Source organism: Carya illinoinensis, chromosome 12, assembly GCF_018687715.1.
Source record: "Carya illinoinensis cultivar Pawnee chromosome 12, C.illinoinensisPawnee_v1, whole genome shotgun sequence".
In the NCBI taxonomy this organism is placed as follows: Eukaryota; Viridiplantae; Streptophyta; class Magnoliopsida; order Fagales; family Juglandaceae; genus Carya; species Carya illinoinensis.
In genome coordinates, this window is record NC_056763.1 from 966074 (window position 1) to 988921 (window position 22848).

General features: G+C 35.3%; 2 protein-coding genes across 5 annotated transcripts; one reads left to right on the forward strand and one right to left on the reverse strand.

Moving 5' to 3' along the window:
- Positions 1 to 1458: 1458 nt before the first annotated feature.
- LOC122290055 (superoxide dismutase [Cu-Zn]-like) lies at positions 1459 to 2037 on the reverse strand. Its single transcript, XM_043097572.1, has 3 exons — positions 1878 to 2037; positions 1628 to 1790; positions 1459 to 1561 (listed from the first exon to the last, which is right to left on the reverse strand). Exons 1-3 carry the CDS (start codon positions 1954 to 1956, stop codon positions 1459 to 1461), a joined length of 345 nt encoding a protein of 114 aa, XP_042953506.1. The 5' UTR covers positions 1957 to 2037.
- A 12886-nt stretch (positions 2038 to 14923) lies between these two features.
- LOC122289657 (auxin response factor 2B-like) lies at positions 14924 to 20391 on the forward strand. 4 transcript variants are annotated; one of them, XM_043096845.1, is made up of 15 exons: positions 14924 to 15498; positions 15593 to 15705; positions 16043 to 16138; positions 16285 to 16341; positions 16432 to 16587; positions 16679 to 16763; positions 17023 to 17113; positions 17199 to 17363; positions 17547 to 17666; positions 17845 to 17920; positions 17998 to 18166; positions 18274 to 19211; positions 19297 to 19487; positions 19604 to 19807; positions 20003 to 20391. In XM_043096845.1, exons 1-14 carry the CDS (start codon positions 15384 to 15386, stop codon positions 19776 to 19778), a joined length of 2547 nt encoding a protein of 848 aa, XP_042952779.1. In that variant the 5' UTR covers positions 14924 to 15383; the 3' UTR covers positions 19779 to 19807; positions 20003 to 20391. The 4 variants fall into 4 exon arrangements, with proteins under 4 accessions (XP_042952779.1, XP_042952777.1, XP_042952778.1 ...); XM_043096843.1 differs by having other exon boundaries at positions 20016 to 20391; XM_043096844.1 differs by having other exon boundaries at positions 19604 to 19800.
- Positions 20392 to 22848: the final 2457 nt, after the last annotated feature.

Consider the following 22848-nt stretch of genomic DNA (forward strand, 5'->3'; position numbering starts at 1 on the left):
GTTGTGGGTAGTTCGTGGTGTAAAACTTGCCGTAAAAAGTATTATAGCCCACGAAAGGTTTAATTCGTGGCCAATACCTATATTTTTCCACAACACATTTCGCAGCAAGAGCCAATGTAGCTCATCGCAAAAGCACGTCTATTTTCATTTATGCTCGTGGGAATAGGAGCAATTACCGCGAGAGGTACTAGTGGGTATTAGTATTACCCACTAGAAGATTTGTGGGAAAAAATTTCTCCCCGACAAAAAAAAATGTATTTGCCGCGAGTTGTCTTCCCACCAATGCTAGAAGAATTCAAAAAAAATATACATATATTTGTATAAGTAAAAAAAGACAAAGCTGAGCCAAAAATGAGCATAAAAAATTGTCAAATATAAGCCAAAACTATATATACAAACTTCCAAGATTCAAATTGACACTAATAACACTTCCTAAAAAATAACTAGTTGATTCTTCTAACATGTTTACAAGAAAAACCTTGCTACCCATGTAGTTCAATCCAACATAAATGTAGATATTTTATCCATCTAACACTTGAATTCAACACAATAAATAACATAAGTGTATAATCATAAACTAAATTCACATATCACTGGACCGGTATGCTAAATAACTGGAGATCTTCCTTTAATCCACAAGACTCAGTTCAAGCCAGCCAGTTCAAGTCAAATGGAAGGACTCTCTTCTTGGACTAAAGGTCTTCAAAACAGAGGCTAGATAAGGGAAGGAATATAGAAGATAGAATTGAGTGTATTGAGTCAAGTTTAGTAAATATAGAATTACAGGTGAAGGGATGAGAACCAAGTAGCCTTAATTTGTATGACCATGATATATTGTACAATAAATCATTCAAAAAGTGGAGCTTCAGACTTTCACAAAAGATCACTTCATTTTTTAAATACACATGCTCCAATTTACCAACTTGAAAACTCATAAATGCACAACAGCCCAAAAATACCACCACACACACACAAACTTCAAGCAAAAGCAACCACACCTTCCGGTATTAAAACAAACCAACTAGCCATGCATACTAGCCTAAACAGCCATATATAACAGCCCGAACAACCACACTCATAAAACCAACAACCACATGTCAACCCAAACAGCCATGTGTCAACCCAACCAGTCACATAGCAATCCAAATAGGACAGCCACACATTCCACCTGCTTGAACAACAAAAGTTATAAGTTCGATCACATCTACAATTTCAAGTTCAAAAACATCGGTAGGTAGATGAAATGCATTATCTACTCATCAGGTTCAAAAACTATATATTAGGACTGTCTAAAATATAGTATTAAAGGAAAATTGAATAATATTGTCACTCAGGTAATATATAGATAACTCACTCAGGCATTCATCATAAAATCCATAAACCTGAGTAATTTGCCAAAGGGAAAAACAAAGAGATAAAAAAAAGGAAATTATCACCAAGGGGATAGAGGTAAACACATCACAGAGCATCATCACCAATAGTGACATTTCCAAGATCACCAGCATGCTGATTCTCATCCTCAGGAGCACCATACTCTTTGCCAGCAAGATTGAAATGTGGTCTTGCAGGCAGATTAAAAATAAAATTAAAGACAAAAGGGATTAATGTGGAGCAAACTGGAGTTTACTCTGCTCTTGGACTAGATGCTTTAGATACGAAGAAACAAACATCATCTCTTTGGACTATACCAGTTGACATGCAACCATTTGTTGTGTCCCCAAGTGCATGAACATGGAAGCCATGGAGACCAGGCTTAAGGCCATAAGTATTTCCAGTTACTGTTGTAGAGCCTGAAAATTTGCAACAAAAATGTCTTTCAAAATGTGAAAAATAGACATCTACACTTGCTGGATGATCAGACAGGATTTCCAAATTACCATCAGCTTCTTGGGTGAAGTAGATAGTCCCACTGACACTCTCATTGCTGCCAAGAACAACCATAGCATTTACCATCATTTAATGTGATCTAAATGAAATAGCTTATTAGAACTATATTACATCAGACGACCTCAAAATGGAAAAAGGAGGACAGACAAAGGTGGAAAGCAATACAACTAACAAAAAAGTCTACTAGAAAATAATTAAAAATGTTGGGTCAATAAAATATGCTCTCAGTTATGGTAATTGGATTCATAAATCCCTCCCTTCCAATGATGTTCGGATTGCCAAAAAGGAGGTGCTTTTCCAAAATAATGCAAGATATTCCAACTCTTGATTGCTCATTTCTTTTTGCCGGAAAACCTTTTCTTTGAAAAGAAAGTTGAAATTTGCATCGTTTTGAAGCTAGCAAACAAGTTTACCACACACACACACACACACATCACTTGCTTTCACTGAAGCTAAACCCCTAAAAACTCAAAGTAGATGATATATTCAAATAATAGCTAGAAAACTCAATTCCCAGGCACAAATTTAAATTTAGAGTATATATCCAAAAGGCCTAAACGAGTAGAATATTCATTTTTTTCCTACTTAGAAGCATCTGTAATTGCTATATAGACAGGTAACTGCCATTCTAGGAGTTGATATTGTCTCTATCATAGTAACTTTAGCATTCACAAGCAAGGAAAGGAAACTATTAGGCTATATAACAATTACTTTGAATAGAAATCCCATATTTTACACCTTATCTAGAGCCTGTAAGGATTCTAGCACACAAAAGTCCACTAAGATAATGTAAGAGTTTGCTAAACCAACTGGCCTTTAGTTCAACTAAATAGATGTGTATTTCAGTATTGCTAAATGTACTTTGGGACCATGACAAGGTTCCAAAGCCATCATCATGAAAATGAATGAAATGACAATTAAAAACATATCAATTGACCAAATAGCTTATTTAATGGGAAAGATAATTTCATATAGCAAGACAACAAGCAGCCAGCTCAAGAAGTTGCATCCATGCCTAAAAATGTTGACCATGTATGTCTAATTTAGTAAAGCATACCTCAGAAACTAATAGCTTTTAACATTGACACATACCATTTTCCACACCTATGCTTGGGTTGCACATCTTCCTGAAAAAGTTTGAACAAATAAAACATATGAAGATTATATGAGGTATAATCAAATTATTAATAAAAGAATCTAGTTAGAGGACCTACTTTTTTAATGTAGTCATTTAAGAAGCTCTTCCTTTTCCTAACCTTACCATGGGTTGGAGATTCTTAGATAACACGTTAATGCTACAATATTTATAACAGCATAAATATTTTGCATACATCTTGGGTAACACCATTCAAGTTTCCGTGGACTACATCAAAGTTTTTGTTTTTTAATCTTATGCAACTATAGTTACAATAAGTCCTTAATGCATACATAAAAATAAAACATTATTATAATTGGTAATGGAATGTAGAAATCAAACATTGAGAGGGAGTACTGTACCTAGGTGAAAATTAGAGAGGAGAGACGAGACTTCCTTGAAGCTATCTTCTGAGGCGTTGGAGGCCTCAGTTGGGTCTCACCGTCTCATGGTGGAAGGTTCACAACGAGGGAGGGACGGCATTGTCGGCTTGAGGGAGGCGTTGGGGGTGAGTGTGGGTTGATCGGCATAGGGGAAAGTGAGAGAGGAACGCCGAGGAGCTGTGGGTCACCATGGTGTCGTGCCATGGAGGTGGTGGCGATAGAGCCCTAGTCTAGAGAGAGAGAGAGAGAGAGAGAGAGAAGAGAATGGAAGGGAGAGACATCTGAGAGACGAAGAGTCTAACCGAGAGGGATGATTGAGTGGCGTCGCGTGGTTGTGGCGCTGCATCTGTCATGGTGGTTGTGTGAGAGAGAGAGAGCGTTGCATGGTGGTGGCGCTGCATCTATCGTGGCGGTTGAGAGAGAGAGAGAGAGAGAGGAGTTTTCAATTCTTCAGGAGGGATACGGTGTTTGGAGGGAGGGAGGGAGGCTTAGAGAAGATAGGAAATATGCAGGGAATTAGGGATCTAAGTGATCCAAAAGTGGAGATTAAAAATTCAACAACTACTTATTTGCTGCGACTTCATGTCGCCAGAAAAAGTTGCATTTCCTCACGATTTTTCGATCGTTGAACTTGATTATGTGGTAAAATGTAATTTTTTTTTTTCACGGATGCTATTTGTAACATCAAGTAACTATTTCCCACAAATTATTACTCATCGGATGAGTTCTAGTGGAAAAATGTATATTTTTTTTCTCACAGACAGTTTTCATGTTATAAACTAAGTATTTGTCACGGAAGTAGATTGTGGAAAGCAAAACTCATGGAAAAAATCTATATTTCTTGTAGTGAGAGTGCAATTGAACAATAAACACCCCTAGATAGAGAAGCTCAGTAGCCGGTTCCACGAGATGTAAATTTTACCATACGTAAATGTGTTATAAATATCTTAAATAGCTAGGTACAGGCATTGCACATGCTGCATAATTTTAATGGACAGGCCATCCATCCAACAGTCGGGGGCAGAACTGGTACGTCATCCACTTGCATTAATTCTCTCACCACTCAATAATTTATTCATGTTCGTTGACAAAGGAACATTAAACCCCACGTACGATGCCTCGCCCCAGCCACCTGTATATGAAGCACATGAGACATGTCACATAATCAATGTATCTCTCTCCCACCATTCTCTGAACTTCACAGGACGCAGATTATTCTGGATTAGTGGTATTTTATCTACCATTGAAAACTTCAGTGGGCCACCTCCACGACTTCGAAACCTTAAAGTAAACGCTAATTGTCTGATGTTATGTAGTTGTTTGAGTTTTAGTTGAATTTGAATTTGAATTTGACGTGCTTTGTTTGTTTATATCAACTCATATCAACTCCAATAACTTTATAAATATATTAATTATGCTGCTTGGATACTTATAAATATGAGATGTATATACAAATTTATCAAAAATATTAACAAAATGTCAGGAATATTGTCAAAATTAGTAAATAAGATTATAAGATATATAAATAAATATATATATATATTAAAATAAAATAGTTCTTAAACAAGTTAAAATTCTTTTAAATAATAAGTGAATTTTTCGTATTAATGCCTAAAATTACACAACAAACCGAAAAGGAGAAACGAATGATTTCTAACCCACATTGGCAATTCGAACGTCAATAAAGTAATCTTTGCATTCATCTATAAAATAAATAATAAATAAGAAGATAAAAATAAATAAAAGAAAGACACAAAGATTTACATAATTTGACATAAAAACTTACGTCTACAGGTTGTTTAGAGGTAAAATATACTATAATTGATATTTTTACAATATCTCATAACCTCATATATCACTCGATACAGTGGACGAATTTGGTCTAGACATAGAAAAGTTATTCGTCCCTCCAGTCGTACGTCGAGGGTCCCCTTCACTTGTAGAAATCTCATCTTATAGAGATAGAATCTAACTTATCTTGTGAAATATTTTCCTTTTAAGAATCTGAGTCAATATGTTTTAATTTATCTCTTTTTTATCTTATTTATTGACTCTATCTCTGTTCTTATTATTAATAATAAATTTTTAAAGAATCGAACACAGTCAATTTAGTCCTAACACTTCATCTACACAAAAACGTAGTCAATGATAGACTTTAATTTCAAAAAAGGAGTTGGGGTTCAACCCACTTTTACAGTATCCTATAAAAACCTGACACCTAAAATTTGCGACAAATATTAAGATAAGCACACTCCCGCTAGATTATATTCATTAAAGTTAAGTTAATTAAATTAAATTTAAATTTTAGACAAAAAAAAAATAAAAATAAAATAAAAATTAAAAAAAGGGGGTGGTGGTATGGTTGACCGCTGCTGGCAACCAACCAGCACCACATTTGAATGCATCCGGCATTGGTATGGTCGGAGATTATTATAGCAAAAATCACTTCAAAATCAAATCAGTATCTCTTTTGATGCAGTTATCAGAAATGCTTTTTCGATAACCTCAGTAGTAAGTAAAAATTTAAAAATGGAGATTATTAAAATATGAATTGAGGATAATCCAACCACAACTCCAGTAATTATAGAAGCTCTCAAATTTGGCTCTCAAAATGACGAAACATTTTACTTATCCATCTATCAATCTAAAAGGAGATTCACAATTAGTCATTTTTTTATCAATAAAGAAGATTCAGTTTTGCAAATCGCTCTGATTACAAAAGATATAGTAAACTCTTTAAGATCTCAAAAAGATTAAATCTTCAAAAAAATTAATAGGTCTCAAAATCGATTCACACTCAGTGACATAAAGGCCATTACAAACTTTAAGTTTAGTAGCAGTAGCATTCCTAATAATATTCTGTATATTAATAGCAGGAAAAACCGTCGTTAGATTTTTTGTATTTTCTTTTCAATATATATATACAAGTTTGCTTTTAAATAAAAAGGGTCGGAAATGGCCGAATACCAATGTCATTAATGGAATTTTAGGCGCTCTCATAGTCTAATCATTTTTATAATTTTTATAATTTTTTATATAATTATATTTTTAAATAAAATATTTAAAAAGCAAAAGATTATAGATTCATTTGATATTATAGATTCATTTGATTACATAAATAATCTTATTTTATTTAATTTAATTTTATTTAATTATTATAATTTTTAAAAATTTTAATTTAAAATATAATAAATAATTTAATTTTTTTAAAATTTAAAATAAAAATAATTTTAAAAATAATATTTTATTTAATTTTTAACTTTTATCTAATCTTATTTTATTTATAGAATTAAATAGAAAGAGGATTATATCAACATTTTCCACCTAATTAATTACACTTGTGATTATTCTGCCCGGGTTTTGCGATGTCGGTCAATGACGTAAGCCATTCTCAATTTAAAAATCTACAAAATTATAAGGTGACAGCACGTAGTCGGAGGATGTAACGTCAGCTTTGAGTAGAGGTGTTCCCTTAAGATGATAAGCTCGAAGTTACTTCACGTTGAAATTAATAGTTGTTATACAGTAAGACTTTTGACCGATGTGAAAGAAAAGGGGAAGATCAGGTCGAGGCGGCTACCAATACTGTTAAATTTATGGAAAATATGAACGTGATGTAACACAACACAGGGCGGTGGAATCTTTATTTAAAAAAGAAAAAATCATGTCTAAAGTTGAGTACGAGTACAGCGTATATACTATATGTCACCGTACCTGCTGACAAACACCGTTGTAACTTTCAACCACATAGATTACATTAATAACTCAATGTTCGCAAAACAGATGCTATAAATATGTAAATCTGCAAGGAACTAGGAAGAGTGCTAGATCGCAGAATTTCGGACACATGGATGGATATCTTATTCATATGTGCTTTAAATTAAATACAGGATGAGATATGGTGTATTTTATTTCAATTAGCGTGTTCGATCGACCTTATCTACTGGAAAAAAATAATGGACCTTTGGGCGTATTGTAATTCTCCTCTGAGCAGCAGTGGATATATATCTACATACATATATACATATATATAGACAATATTAAGATGCACACCAAATGTGCATTCTAAGAGTATTGGCAATGGCCTAGCCATTTGCCAATGCAAGTTTAAGTTAAACGTAAAAATGAAATAAAACAACTGTATTGACCTCGGTATAATTCTGAAAGTTTGAGATTTATATACAGTAAATGTTAAGTCCTCGGCAGACTTAGTGAGGTACTGTTATGGTGCCAGCTAATATTTTATATTATTTTTCTTTCAGTTAAGTTCACTCGTTTTATTCTCTTTCTTCATCCCGAACCGTTCCTTCCGCACTTCCTCTTTCTCTTCTTTCTTTTTCCAGAAACCATTTTTCCATAAATCGTTTCTCCCTTCCGAAACAGCATTCCCTTCTTCGACCCAAGCTTCTCCCGTCTTTCTATTGTCTATGTCGTCCAAACTGTTCTGAAGTGTTTTCGTTTTCAGTAATAGGTCAACCTCAAAACAGAGTGCTTTCGTTTTCATTTTCATTCTCCCGTCTCTCGTCTCTTCGTTTTCATTTTCTTCTGGCGCAGCTGACCTCCGTCCAGCCGCCCAACTCCGTTGCACATCAGTGCTTTCGTTTTCAGTTTTGGAGAACCTCACTGTCATTGACCAATGACCTCTGTTTTTAGGAAATAAAAACAGGGCTACCAACTGAAGCCTCGCTGCACCTCCACATCACCTCAGAAGATGCCGCCGAGTACTACACGTCAGCAGCACTAACGGCCGTGTCTCACAGTGAGGTTCTTCCCCTCAACGCCGTGCTCACTGTTTTTCAAATTCATCTCTGTTCTCTCTCTGATGATCAATCTATCTCTCTCTCAGTCACAGGACCATGCAGATCGACGGCGTTTTCTTCTGGCGCAGTTGACCTCCGTCGAGCCACTTGTGGGCCTCCCAGCTCCGTCGCCACTTGTGGGCCGCCCAGCTCTGTCGCATGCCTCTCATGCAAGTCTCTATTTTCGTTTTTGTTTTATAGTAATTCATGCAAGTCTGCCGCTCGGTCTAGTGTTTTGTGTTTGTGTATTTAAAACTGTTATTTAAATATATAAATATTATATTATTATTTTTACTTCAAAATTGTTAGTTCAATGTGATCAGACTTATTTAAAAGTTTTAGTTCTAGCTAAAATTTATAATTCTAGCCAAAATTTAGACTTGGCAATGGTTAGACCATTGCAAATGCCCTAAGTAGGCACATTAGTGTAAATAAATTTTTTTACAGCATTTTTAAAACATCATTAACTGTTAAGAAATAATAAAATCATATATAAATTTATTAATAGTCACTTATTTAATTATTAAAAAAAATAAAATCAAATCAAAATATATATGAATGGACATATTTAATAAATATATTTTAAAGTTATAATATCATTTTCTTATTTATATTTATATATATATATATGCGCACGCACATGTTGAGTACAAAGAAAGTATTACCATTGATTTTCTTTTGATTTTTTTAATATAAGTTGTGATTTATAGTTAGAAAAAATTTTATCATCATTCGTATATTATATATTTAATTTTAAATTTTTATTTTTTATTTTTAGATATATGTTTTAGGAACGTTGATTGGAAGAATTTTTATAATTATAGGGCTGAATAATATAGGTCGAGGTCCTCAATTACCGGGCCCTTATAAATCAAGTGAAAGGTAGAAAAACATGGAAAATGTGACACACGTTGTTGTCGGGTTAGAGCGTACGTGGACCTTATATATATATATATAAAAGCGTGTGTGTGTAAGAGTTTGATGTGGAATTGGTTTCCTCGAGAGGACACACGTGAGGTTTTTTTTTTTTTTTTTTTAATTTATTTAGATGCCGCTTTGAACGGTTCTTCGTTTCAATATTGTTCACTAACGTAACCAATGGTGCCTTGGTCCGGCTTGACTTTGACTTTCTTCTTGTTGATTAGATGCGGGGCATGGATGGCTTAAGGTCCTCTCAATGTAAACACAACCTCCTATGCACTAACTAGTTTGAGCAGCCATTAACGCAGTGAAACATATACGTTCAGTACGTATAGTTTGAGATTCTACATAGTTTGAGGTATTTTATAATTTTTTATTTTAAATGTATTCTATAATGGGAAATATTATTCTCACATAAATTTCTTACCGAATTGCATTTTATTTTATTTTTAATATTTTTTAACTTTATGATTAAGAAACTGTTTTTAAATGAATTTATATTTTTTATTTTTAAAAAATATTTAAATAGTTTTAAAAAAATATTTGAAAAAATAATAAAAAATAAAAAGAAAAAAATATTACTATTAGGTGAGGATTATTCTATGTGGGCGTAGCACGTTCTTTCTATAATTAAAAAAGGAGAAATGTTTTAAAAAAAATTTATATTGATTTTTTTAAAAATTTTAAAAAACTTTAATTCTGTTTGAATTTTTTCATCTACCAAACAGCGTAGCTAAGGGATTCTCCGAGGTAGGTAGGTCCCAATCTCATGCCAATGCTGTAGATATTCAAGGCCTTACAAAACTTTTATAGGACGGGTTGACTGAGTAGTGTTGGTTCTTTCCCCACCGAGGAGACTATTCTCAGCCTTGCACCCTAACCCAGCCCTTGACGCGTTATATCCCCTACCTAACCCAACCCAATCCAACCATGGTCAAGCATTGATCCGATTATGGCGTTGCAAACCTAACCAAACAAATTCATCCGAAACCGTCCAGTCCGATAATTTCTTTTTATTTTATTTTATCTTAAAGGCACTTTCTTAGTTCACATACAATCCAAGTAAAACTTATAATTCGTTTTGGATCATGGAAATATTTTATTTTATCTAATTATTATAATTTTTTTAAATTTTTATATAAAATATAATAAAAAATTTAATTTTAAAAAATATTAGTACATGGCTTGAATTTGGCTCCTCACTTTTACCTCTTATGTATTTAATTTTTTTTACTTAATTATTAAGAAATTGACTTTTAATATATTAGTGTATTTTTTGATTTTTTTAAAATATTTAAATATGAAAAAAATAATAATAAATAAATTTATTCTAGGCAGCACATTCAGCGATCATTATTAGACTTTTCAATTTTTTTTAATTTTAAAATAATAATAATATTAAAAAATAATATTTTACTAATATTTTATTTATTTTTTATTTTTTATTTTTATTCATTTGAATTCAATTTTCTATTCAAACGGTACCTTTATTCGATTGGGAGCAATATTAACAAGGGAAAAGTATAGTTGCAAGCACAATTGTGCACTAATCTGTGTACCAATATGATGTGATTGGTCAAAAAGTAGATTTTATTGATAACAGTGTTAATTTAAAATTTAAGTATGAATAAATCAGTGTTGGTACACAGATTAGTGCGCAACTGCGCTTGTATGTAGCAAAACTCATTAACAAGTGCACCTAAAATTGATTTTCGTTGCCACATAAGGATATTGATTAATTTTATTTATTGCTGCTTAAATTTTACTTCTTATCTCCTTTACCCTTCTCCGGCTGTCTTCAACATCTCCCATTCCTTTTCCTTCTATTTAATTTAATGGGTTATTATAGAGGTCAAATTAGCAACATATAATTTAGTTTTCAAATAAATTTAAAAGTTAAGATAAAAGATAAAGTCAATAAGAGACAAAAAAAATTGACTTATACTCTTAAAAAGAAAGATACTTAGATTCCTAAAAGTAAAAGATTTCATAAGATAAGTTAGACTCAATCACTCCAAAGAAATAAACTTTTATATAAAGAGGAGATTCTCCACAAATCAGACAGACTATCCACAAAAACTCTCTATGTCTAGACTCACCACAACTTCTCTTCGCTTATACTAAATCTATCTATTATATTATAAACTATGCGAGGTCATAAGAGATTGTAAAATCACTTATTATAGTAGATTTTGCCCTCAAATAATGTGGACATAAGCACTATGTCAAACCACATTATGACTTTATGTTATGCTTAGTTTTATAATTTTAGTTTAATAAGTTATTTTGATAAACATATGAGATTTTATTGACTTTAAATAAGTGCTTCCGAGACTCTCTTTTAGATTTTAAGTACTTAATAAAGATTAAATTTATTTATTTATGGGATCTTTCATAATTGGGGTTTTGTTAGAAGAATTTTTTTTCTAAAGTTCAAATTTAGTAGCACACTAATTCTCTGAAAATTTTAAAAACAAATTTATCGAATAGCTGGGTGTTACAGTTGGTATAAGAGCTTAAGTCAAAAGATTTTGTAGACTTTTCAAAATGAAAGAGGAAAAAAACTTTTTGCAAAAAAGAAAAAAAGGTTTTACAAGGAAAAAAAGGAATTTTGAAAATAGAAAGTGAATAAAAAAAAAAGCTAGGCCAATGTCTCCTCAAGACATGGCCTCTGTAATAAGTATTTTTAACTTTTACTATTTTATTATTTTAATGAAAATCATTTAGATATATGCATGTCAAAGTGCACCTACTACGTGAAAGGCTTTTAGCGCATAAGGTAAGGAAATTTCTAAATATAAGGTTAGGAATAGGGCTGGTCATCCGACCCGACCCGAAAAGTACAAGTTCTGAACTGACCCGATTTAAGGAATTTTCGTTTACCCGTTTGATCGATTAAACGGTTAATCGGACCGATTGTGTTTCTAGAAAAATCGGGATTCAGACCCAATTTTTTCTTTTTTATTATAAGCTAAATAGTTGAAAATTAAAAAAATTGGACAGGTCGGTGCAGTCCTAGTTCTTAAGAGTTGAAATCGTTTCTGAATCGGTGCGTTACCAGGTTTAAACCGAGCCGGATTGGTATATATATTTTTAATTTTTTATATTATATTATATATATTATATGCTAAACTGCTAATTAATATAACATGATATTCTAATTTTATTATTTAAATCTATCAACCTTATAGTAGGGGTGAAAACCGACATATCGGTTTCGGTTTTGGACAAAAATCGAGACCGAACCGATGGGGTGAAACATCTGAAAATCTCGACCGAAACCGGCCGGAGAAGGGGAGGAAACCGTCGTCCTCGATCTCGGCGTAACTCCGGTCGGTTCGTCGGCGTCGTTGGTGGCTGTGTGCGCCGTGAGAGAGAGCGAGAGACCACGGTGACTGCGTGGCTGGCGAGAGAGAGAGATACGAAGAAGAAGAAGAAGAAGACGAAGGGAGAGAAAAAGAGAGAGAGAGAGGAGCGGCGGCTGGTGAGAGAGAGAGATACGAAGAAGAAGAAGACGAAGGGAAGAGAGAGAGAGAGAGAGAGAGAGAGAGAGAGAGAGAGAGAGAGAGAGAGAGAGAGAGAGAGAGAGAGAGAGAGAGAGAGAGAGGAGCGGCGGCTGGTGAGAGAGAGAGATATGAAGAAGAAGAAGATGAAGGGAAGAGGAACGGCGCTATGTTAACCCTAGGGTTAAACGGCGCCGTTCCTTTTATTATTTTTTTCAACTACTGAGTCCTAAAACGACGCCGTTTCACTTAAGTTTAAGTTAAACGGCGCCGTTCCATAGGTGATGTTTTTAATGCACAGGATTTAAACGGCGCCGTTCCACTTAAATGAGTGAAATGGCGCCGTTTAGATAAGTAATATTTTCAAAAAAAATATAAATAATATAGTCGGCCGGTTCAGCGGTTTTTCCCTGGGCGAATCGCGAACCGAACCGGCCGACGTCGGTTTGGCTTAAATCCTACCGCCGGCCGACTGGTTCTCTGACGGTTTCGGCCGGTTCCGTGCGGCGGCGGCCGGTCTGATCGGTTCCGGCCGGTTTTTCGGTTTTTCTGTACAGCCCTACCTTATAGTATAAAATTAATATAATCTTTGATGTAAGTTAGACACTACTTATACTAGTATAATTAGATACTAATTACACTATTTTAATCTAATTATTCAAATTTATTAATTTCACTAATAAGTTAGATACTACTCATGTTATATTAGTATAGTTGAACATTAATGACTTAGTAATTGTTAATAATGAATATTAAATTCTAACAATTAAATTTAATATAAAAAAGTTATAATATTAAATTTATATCGTGTCACACGTGTAAATAATAAATTGAAAAATTGGATCGGACCAGATCGAAATAAAAAAAATTGAAAATTTTAATCTTGATTATGAATCGAATCTTAAATTTTTAAAACAGGTATATACTAATTAGATTCTAAAATTTGTATTAAACTAGATCAAATAAGATTGATTACACACAAGTTAATGAGTAATGGTAAAACAAGCTCATACGATGTGCAAAGACTAGCATGGCTATTTACAAAGAAATGAGATCCATAAAAATAAAACAAAAAATAATAAAATCGAATAATAAAATGGTTTTCTCAACTGGACTGTACGTTATGGGAGGACACGAGTCATTTTGAAAAGAATTATTTTAATAAATTCAAGAAAATTTTAGGGCTAATTTGTTTTTTTAATTTATCTAATCTTATCTTATTTATTTTTATCTTATCTCATCATTATAATTTTCTTAAATTTATACACATAATAAAATAAACAATTTAATTTTTTCAAAATTTAAAATAAAAATAATATAAAAAAATATATTCTAATAATATTTATTTAACTTATAATTTTTATTTCAGGTCATCTCGAAAATAAATCAAGCTTTGGATTTGTTTGGAAAAAAATTTCATCTCTTTTTATTTTATCTTATTCCATCTACTTTTCAAACATCTGAAACACAAATACTTTCAAAGTAATCATTATAATCTTTTCAGACTATCATTACAATTTTTCCTAATTTTCAATTAAAAAAATTCAACTTTTTCAAATTTATAAACAAAATTAATATTAAAAAATATATTTTAATAATATTTTAATTTTATAATATATTTTTTTAAACTTTTTTCTCTTTTTTTTTTAATTTTATAAAATAAAATAAACTATTTTATTATTATTTACAAATTATTTTATTAATATTTATAAAATTATTATATCGTTTAACTCTCAAACTCGTCCTTCTAAATATGTCGTTTGGTTTATTAAAACATCTCATTTTATTATTATAATTTTTATAAATTTCTATATAAAATAGAATAAATAATTTAATATTTTTGAATTTTAAAATAAAATTAATATTAAAAAATTATATTATAATATTTTATTTAATTTTTAAAAAATTATTTCACCATATTTATTTTATCTGTATAACCAATAGGATAATTTTGGTAGATTCTTTCCCAATCTTAACTCAGCCCGCAGCGCCTGGTAAAGGCACGACAAAACTATTTCCTGTAAAAAAGAACAGAACAACTCGTCGGTTCCCCCAGTAACGCCGGGGACAGACGGCGTTACTTTGCCCCCAACAAACCAACCAACCACAAGCCGACATTTATCCAACGCCGTCTGTTCCTTGTTACCCTTTCCTCTGTCTCAGCCGCCTTTTACTCCCCCGGTAATGTCTTCTGTCGCTTTTTGTCTCGACCGGCTGTACCCGGTTTCCAAAAGCTTCTTTCACCGGTAAGTGCCGGTGGCATATACTGGTTAGAAATTGACCTCGGTTTGAAATTATTGCCCATTTTTGACCACTCTGGTTAAGGCCCTTCTGCTCAGACAAACCGAGTCATAGAGAGAGAGAGAGAGGGAGAGAGAGAGAGCAGAGAGAGTTGGTTCTGGTCGCATGCAAGCGCGTCTTAGCGGACAAGATCGTTGGCAGACGCAAGAGGAAGATAGCAGAGACGGAGAGCGAGGGCGTGGCGCTACAATCGGAGGAATTGGTTAGGAATTGACTGGGATTAGCGCCTTTGGGTATTTGATTGAGCTATCGTTGTGGTCTTTGGTCTAGGATATCTTTGTTTTTGAAGGATAGGCTTCTGATTAAGCTTTGAGACTTTTGAAGCCGAGATACGGTGGGCCTCCAACAATTTCGACGCTGATCGAGGAATTGAGGTTTTGGTAATTGGGTCGTCGATTCTGTGAGCGTTAAGAATTGTTCGGATGACAGATCTGTGCTAGGAGAGCTCAGAGAAATGACGGCTTCAGAGGTTTCTACAAAGGGAAGTTCCGGTTATAGCGACCAAACCGATGTTAGAAACAGCACCGAAGGGCAAAAAGGTCATTCCAAATTTTCCGGCACTAGCAAAGGTAAAATTCCGGTTAACTTGGTTCGTTTCGGCTTAACCAATGAAAGATCTGGCTGTGATTTTCGGATTCTGCCTTGCGGTTTGCGTTTTTGTAGATGCCGAGACTGCGCTTTACACGGAGCTATGGCACGCGTGTGCGGGTCCTCTGGTGACCGTGCCTCGTGAAGGCGAACGCGTGTTCTATTTCCCTCAGGGTCATATCGAGCAGGTCAGTTTCTAGCCTTGAGTTACCAGTTTTTTGGCATACCTCGATTTAATTCGACGGAGTTGTAATTTTTGATCTTGTTATTTATTAAATTACTTTCTTTTCTTTGCTCACTAGTTGTGTTTCGGTTTGAATATCCGGATTCTGCTTATGGTAGTTTCAGTTTTTTTAATTAATCTTAAGCGTCTGCTCTATTTCGGGCGGGACAGCTGTGAACTTTGTACTTTCTGGAAATGGGTTTGATTAAATTGAAGGTTTTTTTTTTTTTTTTTTTTTCACTGTTTCCGTTTCTGGATTCTGTTCGAAGTTGCTAAATATGAGTTCGCGTTTGTTGAATTAGGTAGAGGCGTCTACTAATCAACGGGCGGACCAGCAGATGCCTTTATATGATCTTCCAGCTAAGATCCTATGCCGGGTCATAAATGTTCAATTGAAGGTAAACGATTTTCATTGATGGTTTTAAGTTCGCTTTTGCTTCATTCTATTTGACCTGCCATAGAGGGTTCTGTGTTGTGCGTAGTTTTACTTTTCTAACTTCTAGTTCTCTCTCTCTCTCTCTCTCCAATTTTTTTTTAACTGTAGGCTGAAGCAGATACTGATGAGGTATTTGCACAAGTAACTTTGATTCCCGAGGCAAACGTAAGTTTCTTTGGCTTCAACCTATAATAGATTTAAGAGCAAGCGAATTGGGCTTGAGATTGTAATAGTTTCATGTTCTGTTTGATGCAGCAAGATGAGAACGCTGTGGAGAAGATACCTCCGCTGCCTCCGCTGCCAAAATTTCATGTGCACTCTTTCTGTAAGACACTAACTGCCTCAGATACGAGCACTCATGGGGGGTTCTCAGTGTTGAGACGGCATGCAGATGAATGTCTTCCACCGCTGGTTGGGTTCTGTTCTCTTGTAGCTATTTAATTAGTATTAATTTTCTACAATTAAACTAATTCTAAGTGATATTATGCTTGATTTTTGACAGGACATGTCAAAGCAGCCTCCGACTCAAGAGTTGGCTGCCAAAGACTTGCATGGAAATGAGTGGCGGTTCCGGCATATATTTCGTGGTAATGGCTATAAGTTCAGTTTCATATTTGTAATTTGTGTGGCGTTACTACCATGTTTAAGGCTATTTTTCACCCCAACTTGCCTTGGGAATGTGGGCTGGAGGATTTTTGGATTTAGCGTTTGAACCCTGAACATGTTGCGCATCATGCGCACAAGATATAATTGTTCTAGTTTGATTTTTGGTCATTCATCAATGAATCTCTATAGATGTACTGTAGTTTTTTCTTGATTAAGTTACTTGGGAAATTGGACTGCTAGGTCAACCGCGAAGGCATTTACTTCAAAGTGGTTGGAGTGTGTTTGTTAGCTCTAAAAGGCTTGTTGCTGGGGATGCATTTATATTTCTAAGGTATGCTGTTTTTTAATACAAATGAGATTCCATATTTTTACTTGTTTTGGCTTTATCTAACCTTGGCAAAGTAATTTACCTCTAGGGGAGAGAATGGAGAACTTCGTGTTGGTGTGAGACGGGCAATGAGACAGCAGGATAATGTCCCATCGTCAGTCATATCCAGTCACAGCATGCATCTTGGTGTCCTTGCCACTGCATGGCATGCCATCTCAACCAAAACCATGTTTACTGTGTACTACAAGCCTAGGTGTGTGGTTAAATCTATGTACACTGCTATGAACTTAATTAGCTATTCTGACATTCGAAAGCTTATTATTTGATTTTACTATTTGTGTGATGCATGGATTTCACTACTATTGTTATTGGGCATGAATTTGGGAGTGATTCTAAATTTCACACTACATGGTTTTTTATTAAAATCTTCTGACAGGACAAGCCCCGCTGAATTTATCGTTCCATACGATCAGTATATAGAGTCTGTGAAGAAAAACTACTCCATAGGGATGAGGTTTAAAATGAGATTTGAAGGTGAAGAAGCTCCTGAGCAAAGGTGTGGCTTGCTTGTTTATTTACTGAAGTTCCTTTAGCTTTGATGGCAACCTTTTCAGCTTTCAATTTTTATTTTCAATAAATATTTCTTCTTTTTTTCAACTTATAAAAAAAAACTATTTCTTCTTTTCATCGGATCTAAATGAAGTTTCTTGACATATGTTGCTCTCATTTTGAAGATTTACTGGCACTATAGTTGGAGTTGAAGATGCTGACACCAAAAGGTGGCCAAATTCGAAATGGAGGTGCCTCAAGGTAGTATTTGAAGTCTTTAGGGCAGTGCAATTTATGGCCATTTAGCATGGTAGATTAACTTTTTCATGTTCTTCTAGGTGAGATGGGATGAGACGAGTACTATGCCTCGCCCAGAGAGAGTTTCACCTTGGAAAGTAGAGCCTGCTCTTGCTCCTACACCAAATCCTCTTCCAATGCCCAGGGCAAAGAGGCCCCGGTCAAACATGGTTCCCTTATCCCCTGATTCCTCTGTTCTTACTAGGGAAGGTATAATCTTATTTGCTGTGAGAACCTAATAATTACTTCTCATTTGTAGTTTTGTGGTGGTTTATGTGGCGTATATGTACACTTTTGAACCTTTGAAATATAATCAGGTTCATCTAAAGTGACTCTAGACCCTTCTCCAGCCAGTGTATTTTTAAGGGTCTTGCCGGGTCAAGAGTTCTCGACCTTTAGAGGCAATTTTTTGGAGAGCAATGAATCTGACACTGCTGAAAAGTCTCTTGTTTGGCCACCTTTGGTAGAAGATGAAAAGATTGATGTTCCTGCATCAAGAAGACATGGGTCAGAGAATTGGATGTCAAGGGGGAGGCAGGAGCCAACTTACACGGATTTGCTGTCAGGATTTGGTGTTAGTGCTGGTTCCTCCCATGGTACATGTGCACCGTTGGTTGATCAAGCTGCAGCAGCAGTTAATTTTCCAAGAAAACAATCACTTGACCAGGAAGGAAAGTTTAACTTGCTTGCGAGTTCATGGTCCTTGATGCCCTCCAATCTCTCACTTAACTTGTCAGATACTAATCTTAAGGGTCCTGTACAAGGTGGTGATGTAGCTTATCAAGCACCAGGCAATGCCAGACATGATGCTATTACTGAGTATTCCATGATTCATAGAGTTGAGCACCCACGAGGAAACTGGTTGATTTCTTCACCAGCCTCATGTCAATTTGAAAATTCTGCTCATTCAAGAGAGCCAATGCCGAAACCTGTATCCGTACCACAATGCGAGTCTGTGAAGCCCAAAGATGGGAACTATAAGCTCTTTGGCATACCCCTCATCTGTAATCCGGCTTCCCCAGAGCCGGCAGCACCACAGAGGGGCATGATGAATGAGCCAGCTGGTCATATACTTGATACTTCTCACCTGGCTCATACTCTTGACTCTGATCAAAAGTCGGAACAGTCCCGGGGTTCAAAATCAGCAGATAATCCAGTTCCTGTTGTTGAGAAGATGTTTGTACAGAGACGGGAGCGACGTTCGAGAGAGGTGCAAGGCAAGGTACTAAACGGTTCAACTAGAAGTTGTACCAAGGTATTTTTCTTATCTTAATTGTAATATTTAGTTTATCTGTCTGAATTTGGATTGAACTTGCCCAACTAAAGCCCATTGATATCAGGTTCACAAGCAGGGGATTGCTCTTGGTAGGTCGGTGGACCTAACTAAATTCAACAGTTATGAAGAACTGATTGCTGAATTAGACCAGTTGTTTGAATTTGGTGGTGAATTGATGGCTTCTCAAAAGAATTGGCTGATTGTGTACACTGATGATGAGGGTGATATGATGCTTGTTGGGGATGATCCCTGGGCGTAAGCACTTCCTTTCATTGTTATGAATATGCATATCTGATCGTTATCAAGTCATTCATGTTTGCCTTCTTCACTGAGGTCTTTATATAACAAGTGGTGTCTTGTCTGTATATCAGGGAATTTTGTGGCATGGTTCGGAAGATTTTCATCTATACCAGGGAAGAGGTCCAGAAGATGAACCCGGGGACCCTTAGTTTGAAGGCTGGAGAGAATCAATTGGCTGGCGAAGCTGAGGATGCAAAAGAATTGAATCTCAAGTCGTTTGCTGTCACGACTCCTGAGAAACGTTAGGCCCAGTTCTCATGGGTTCTAGGTAATGGGTGCGTGCTCAAGCTGCTAATATATAGTTTGTAAATAAATATGCCTGAGGTGGTATTTAACACAATGGAATATCTTTTAGTGACGTTTAACATGTTTTTCTCTGAACGTGATTTTGTTGTTTTTGTCACTCGAAAGTTCTGATTTTTATTCTGCAGATTAATGCTGGTAGATAATATGTGCTTTGTTCTCGTCGGTTTTTTTCTGCAGGCTGAAGAGGAGAGTGTTCCACAGTCTCTCCAGTTGAGAAATAGGTACCAATTGAGATGGATGTGTCCCAACCTCTTTTAGTTAGGTCCCTCCTTTGTCTATTAGAAAGCAGATGTAGATGGCAGATATTATATTTCCAGTTTTTGACATGCTGCTGAGTATTTTATGCCGTCCAGTTATATACATAATATGTATTCAGTGCTGTGGGGGCAAGGTGAATCCGGCTTGGCGATTTCGGACCACCCCCGCCTTGTACATAGCTGTATTACCGTTGGTTCTGATCTTTTTACTGTAAGTAAGAAAATACAGCTTCTTTTGTCGTTTAGGTAAAAGAATTGATTAATCTAATGTTGTCGGTTTTGTTGTTTCTTCAAAATTTTCATGTTCAATCTTGCCGTGAAAACTATATTTATTAGGTTATCTTCTGTTGAAGATTTTGTTCAATTAATTTTTTTTTTTTTGGGGCGGAGCGGGGGAGGGATTTATTTTGTACGATCTTCCCGTATGCATTGTAATTATGAGTGCTTCGTTGTGTAGTGTAGTGGTGATGGTGAGAGTCGACCCACTTCTGCGTTATTTTGGGAAGCCAGAGGTGCTGTCTTTTGCATGTGGGTGTGCTGGGCATGTTTTTGGGAGTGTCACATTCTTCGGGGGAATCTGTGCCCACTTTTACAAAAAGGGTGTTTGTGGGTAGCCATCCACCATCTCATTTGTTTTGACCCATCATTGTTTAACAAGATGTGGGATTTGGGTCATCTAAAATCTGAGGCACACATTTACCCTTTACCTTTATCCACTCTTTCTATTATCATTGCTGTTGTCTTCCGAACTTTTTATTTTTTCAAGAAAATGTTATTAGAAAGTTGGGAGGACATGACTGTTGCAGCTTTTGATTAACAAAAAGTTTTATGTCATTTTTATTGATATAATTGATTGCATATTAAATAGCTAATTATATCAGTGGAGTGTAAAAATAATATAAAAATGACTTTATATAATATTACTCTTTCATTAATTAGGTTTTTGAGGCCATGTGGTCAGGAAAAGTCCTTCACTGTATTAAGTGAGGCTGTGTATCAAAGTACAAAAAAATATCTTATAACTTCTATTTTGGGCTTTAACTGACAAATCCCATACTGCCACGGGTTTCATTGTTTGCTTGGGTTTGTGAGGTCCTAAAGCTAGAGTTATGTCGGTTAGTGTTGCTTGTTCCCTTCCAGTTTAGGTATGATGCTTAAGGTCTAAGCAGGCCTGTTCAGGCCCAAAAGAAACAAGGAACTAGGAAGACCGGCACACTATCATCATCATGCAATTTTCATATCTTCAGTCGTACTCCCAATTGGCCCTACCTCTTCTTCGTAATTAAAAATAACTGGAAATGATCACCTTTATTGAAGAGGCATAGCCAATTATAATTTATGTATGACCTCATCCTTTTAATTTAGAGAAATGATATTTACGGTACATAAAAACAATATTGTAAATTAAAATAATCGAGTGAATATGAGATTTCTAAGAAAAAAATTAATTTTTAAAAGTGGATTTTACACTTTAAAAGGAATGTCAGGTGCTAATACAATACTATATTTAACATTACTTTGGTGAATTATCGAATCCTATTGACTTTATAATTTTCTCTCCTCTTTTACAGACAATTACTTTGTCTTGCATCCCTATTTCTTCTCAATCCTGTAAGGTCATATCCTCGTTTTTGATTCAAGAATTTCATTATTAAATCAGGACAGCTATTAAAAAACAGAAAATATGTACGTCAATTTCACTTATGTCACTAATTTGAAACCTTGTTGCTTAGCAAGTTTTGGGGGTGGCTGAGTGTAGCTCGATGGTCACTTCATGGTTCGGCGAGGTTGACTAAGAGTGGCTCGAACATCACCTGTCGCTTGGTATCTTTTCCTTAATCTTCCGCTAAGATAAAATTGAAGCAAGTTGATAGGTTGCCGTACTGACCTCTCTAAGCACCAAATTGCTCATTTGAAAACTTTGCGGCCTACAATTCTCGTTGAAATACGACGCCACCTTCCTTGAATATTCCACCGACCGTATTTTCACTCTTTCCCTTCACTCATCTAGCATATCTATTTTGCCCATTAGCTCATCTAATTTGCTGCCGGTTCATACGCTCCATTCTAAGTCCTTGGATCCTATGGCTATTACTGCCGTACTGAAGACTAGTGCAAAAGTTTGGGGTTTAGACAATGGCCCGGTATGCCCATGGCACCCTATGTAGCTCCTCGGCCCACTGGTATTTACGTTCCCCCAATCGCCTTGATCATTTGGAATGGGGTTTTGTTAGTAATATCCTCTTGTTCGTGTTTGGGACCTCGACGTTCGTTTGCTTGTTACAAACCACAGATTCCCATAGGAGTTTGACGATATGGTTTGTCATGATGGATGCCTATGCTTCCGTAGCACCCCAAATTTTTAGGATGTAGTTAGCAAGAGGATGACATTAGGCTTTTACACCATGTATAATAATTTTAGGATTTAGAAAATAGGAGTTGGATGTTGATGATCGATTTAGATTCAAAGAGGACTAAGATCTGCCCACTAGGCCCAATAGGAGGCCCAACCCATGTATGGATCGACAAGCCCAAATACATTCCTAGCTAAGGCCCAAGACACATTCAAGTACCATGAGTCTCTCTCCATCCAAGAAAACCCCAACTCCCACGACAACTATGATGCTAAACCCTACTCAAAAGACCTCGTTAGACTCTCTGTATACATGGGCTGCCGCCCCACCTTAAGATGACACCCTCAACCTTTATAAATACACCCTATGTGAGACATGTTTCCGATCACATAAACCCTA

Coding starts and splice junctions, on each gene's coding strand:
- LOC122290055 (XM_043097572.1), bottom strand. CDS start 1,956: ATGATGGTAAATGCTATGGTTGTTCTTGGCAGCAATGAGAGTGTCAGT. Junction 1,791..1,877: donor CTTCACCCAAGAAGCTGATG/GTAATTTGGAAA, acceptor GCAAATTTTCAG/GCTCTACAACAGTAACTGGA. Junction 1,562..1,627: donor GCATCTAGTCCAAGAGCAGA/GTAAACTCCAGT, acceptor TCTGCCTGCAAG/ACCACATTTCAATCTTGCTG.
- LOC122289657 (XM_043096845.1), top strand. CDS start 15,384: ATGACGGCTTCAGAGGTTTCTACAAAGGGAAGTTCCGGTTATAGCGAC. Junction 16,764..17,022: donor GTTCCGGCATATATTTCGTG/GTAATGGCTATA, acceptor TTGGACTGCTAG/GTCAACCGCGAAGGCATTTA. Junction 19,488..19,603: donor GTTGGGGATGATCCCTGGGC/GTAAGCACTTCC, acceptor TCTGTATATCAG/GGAATTTTGTGGCATGGTTC.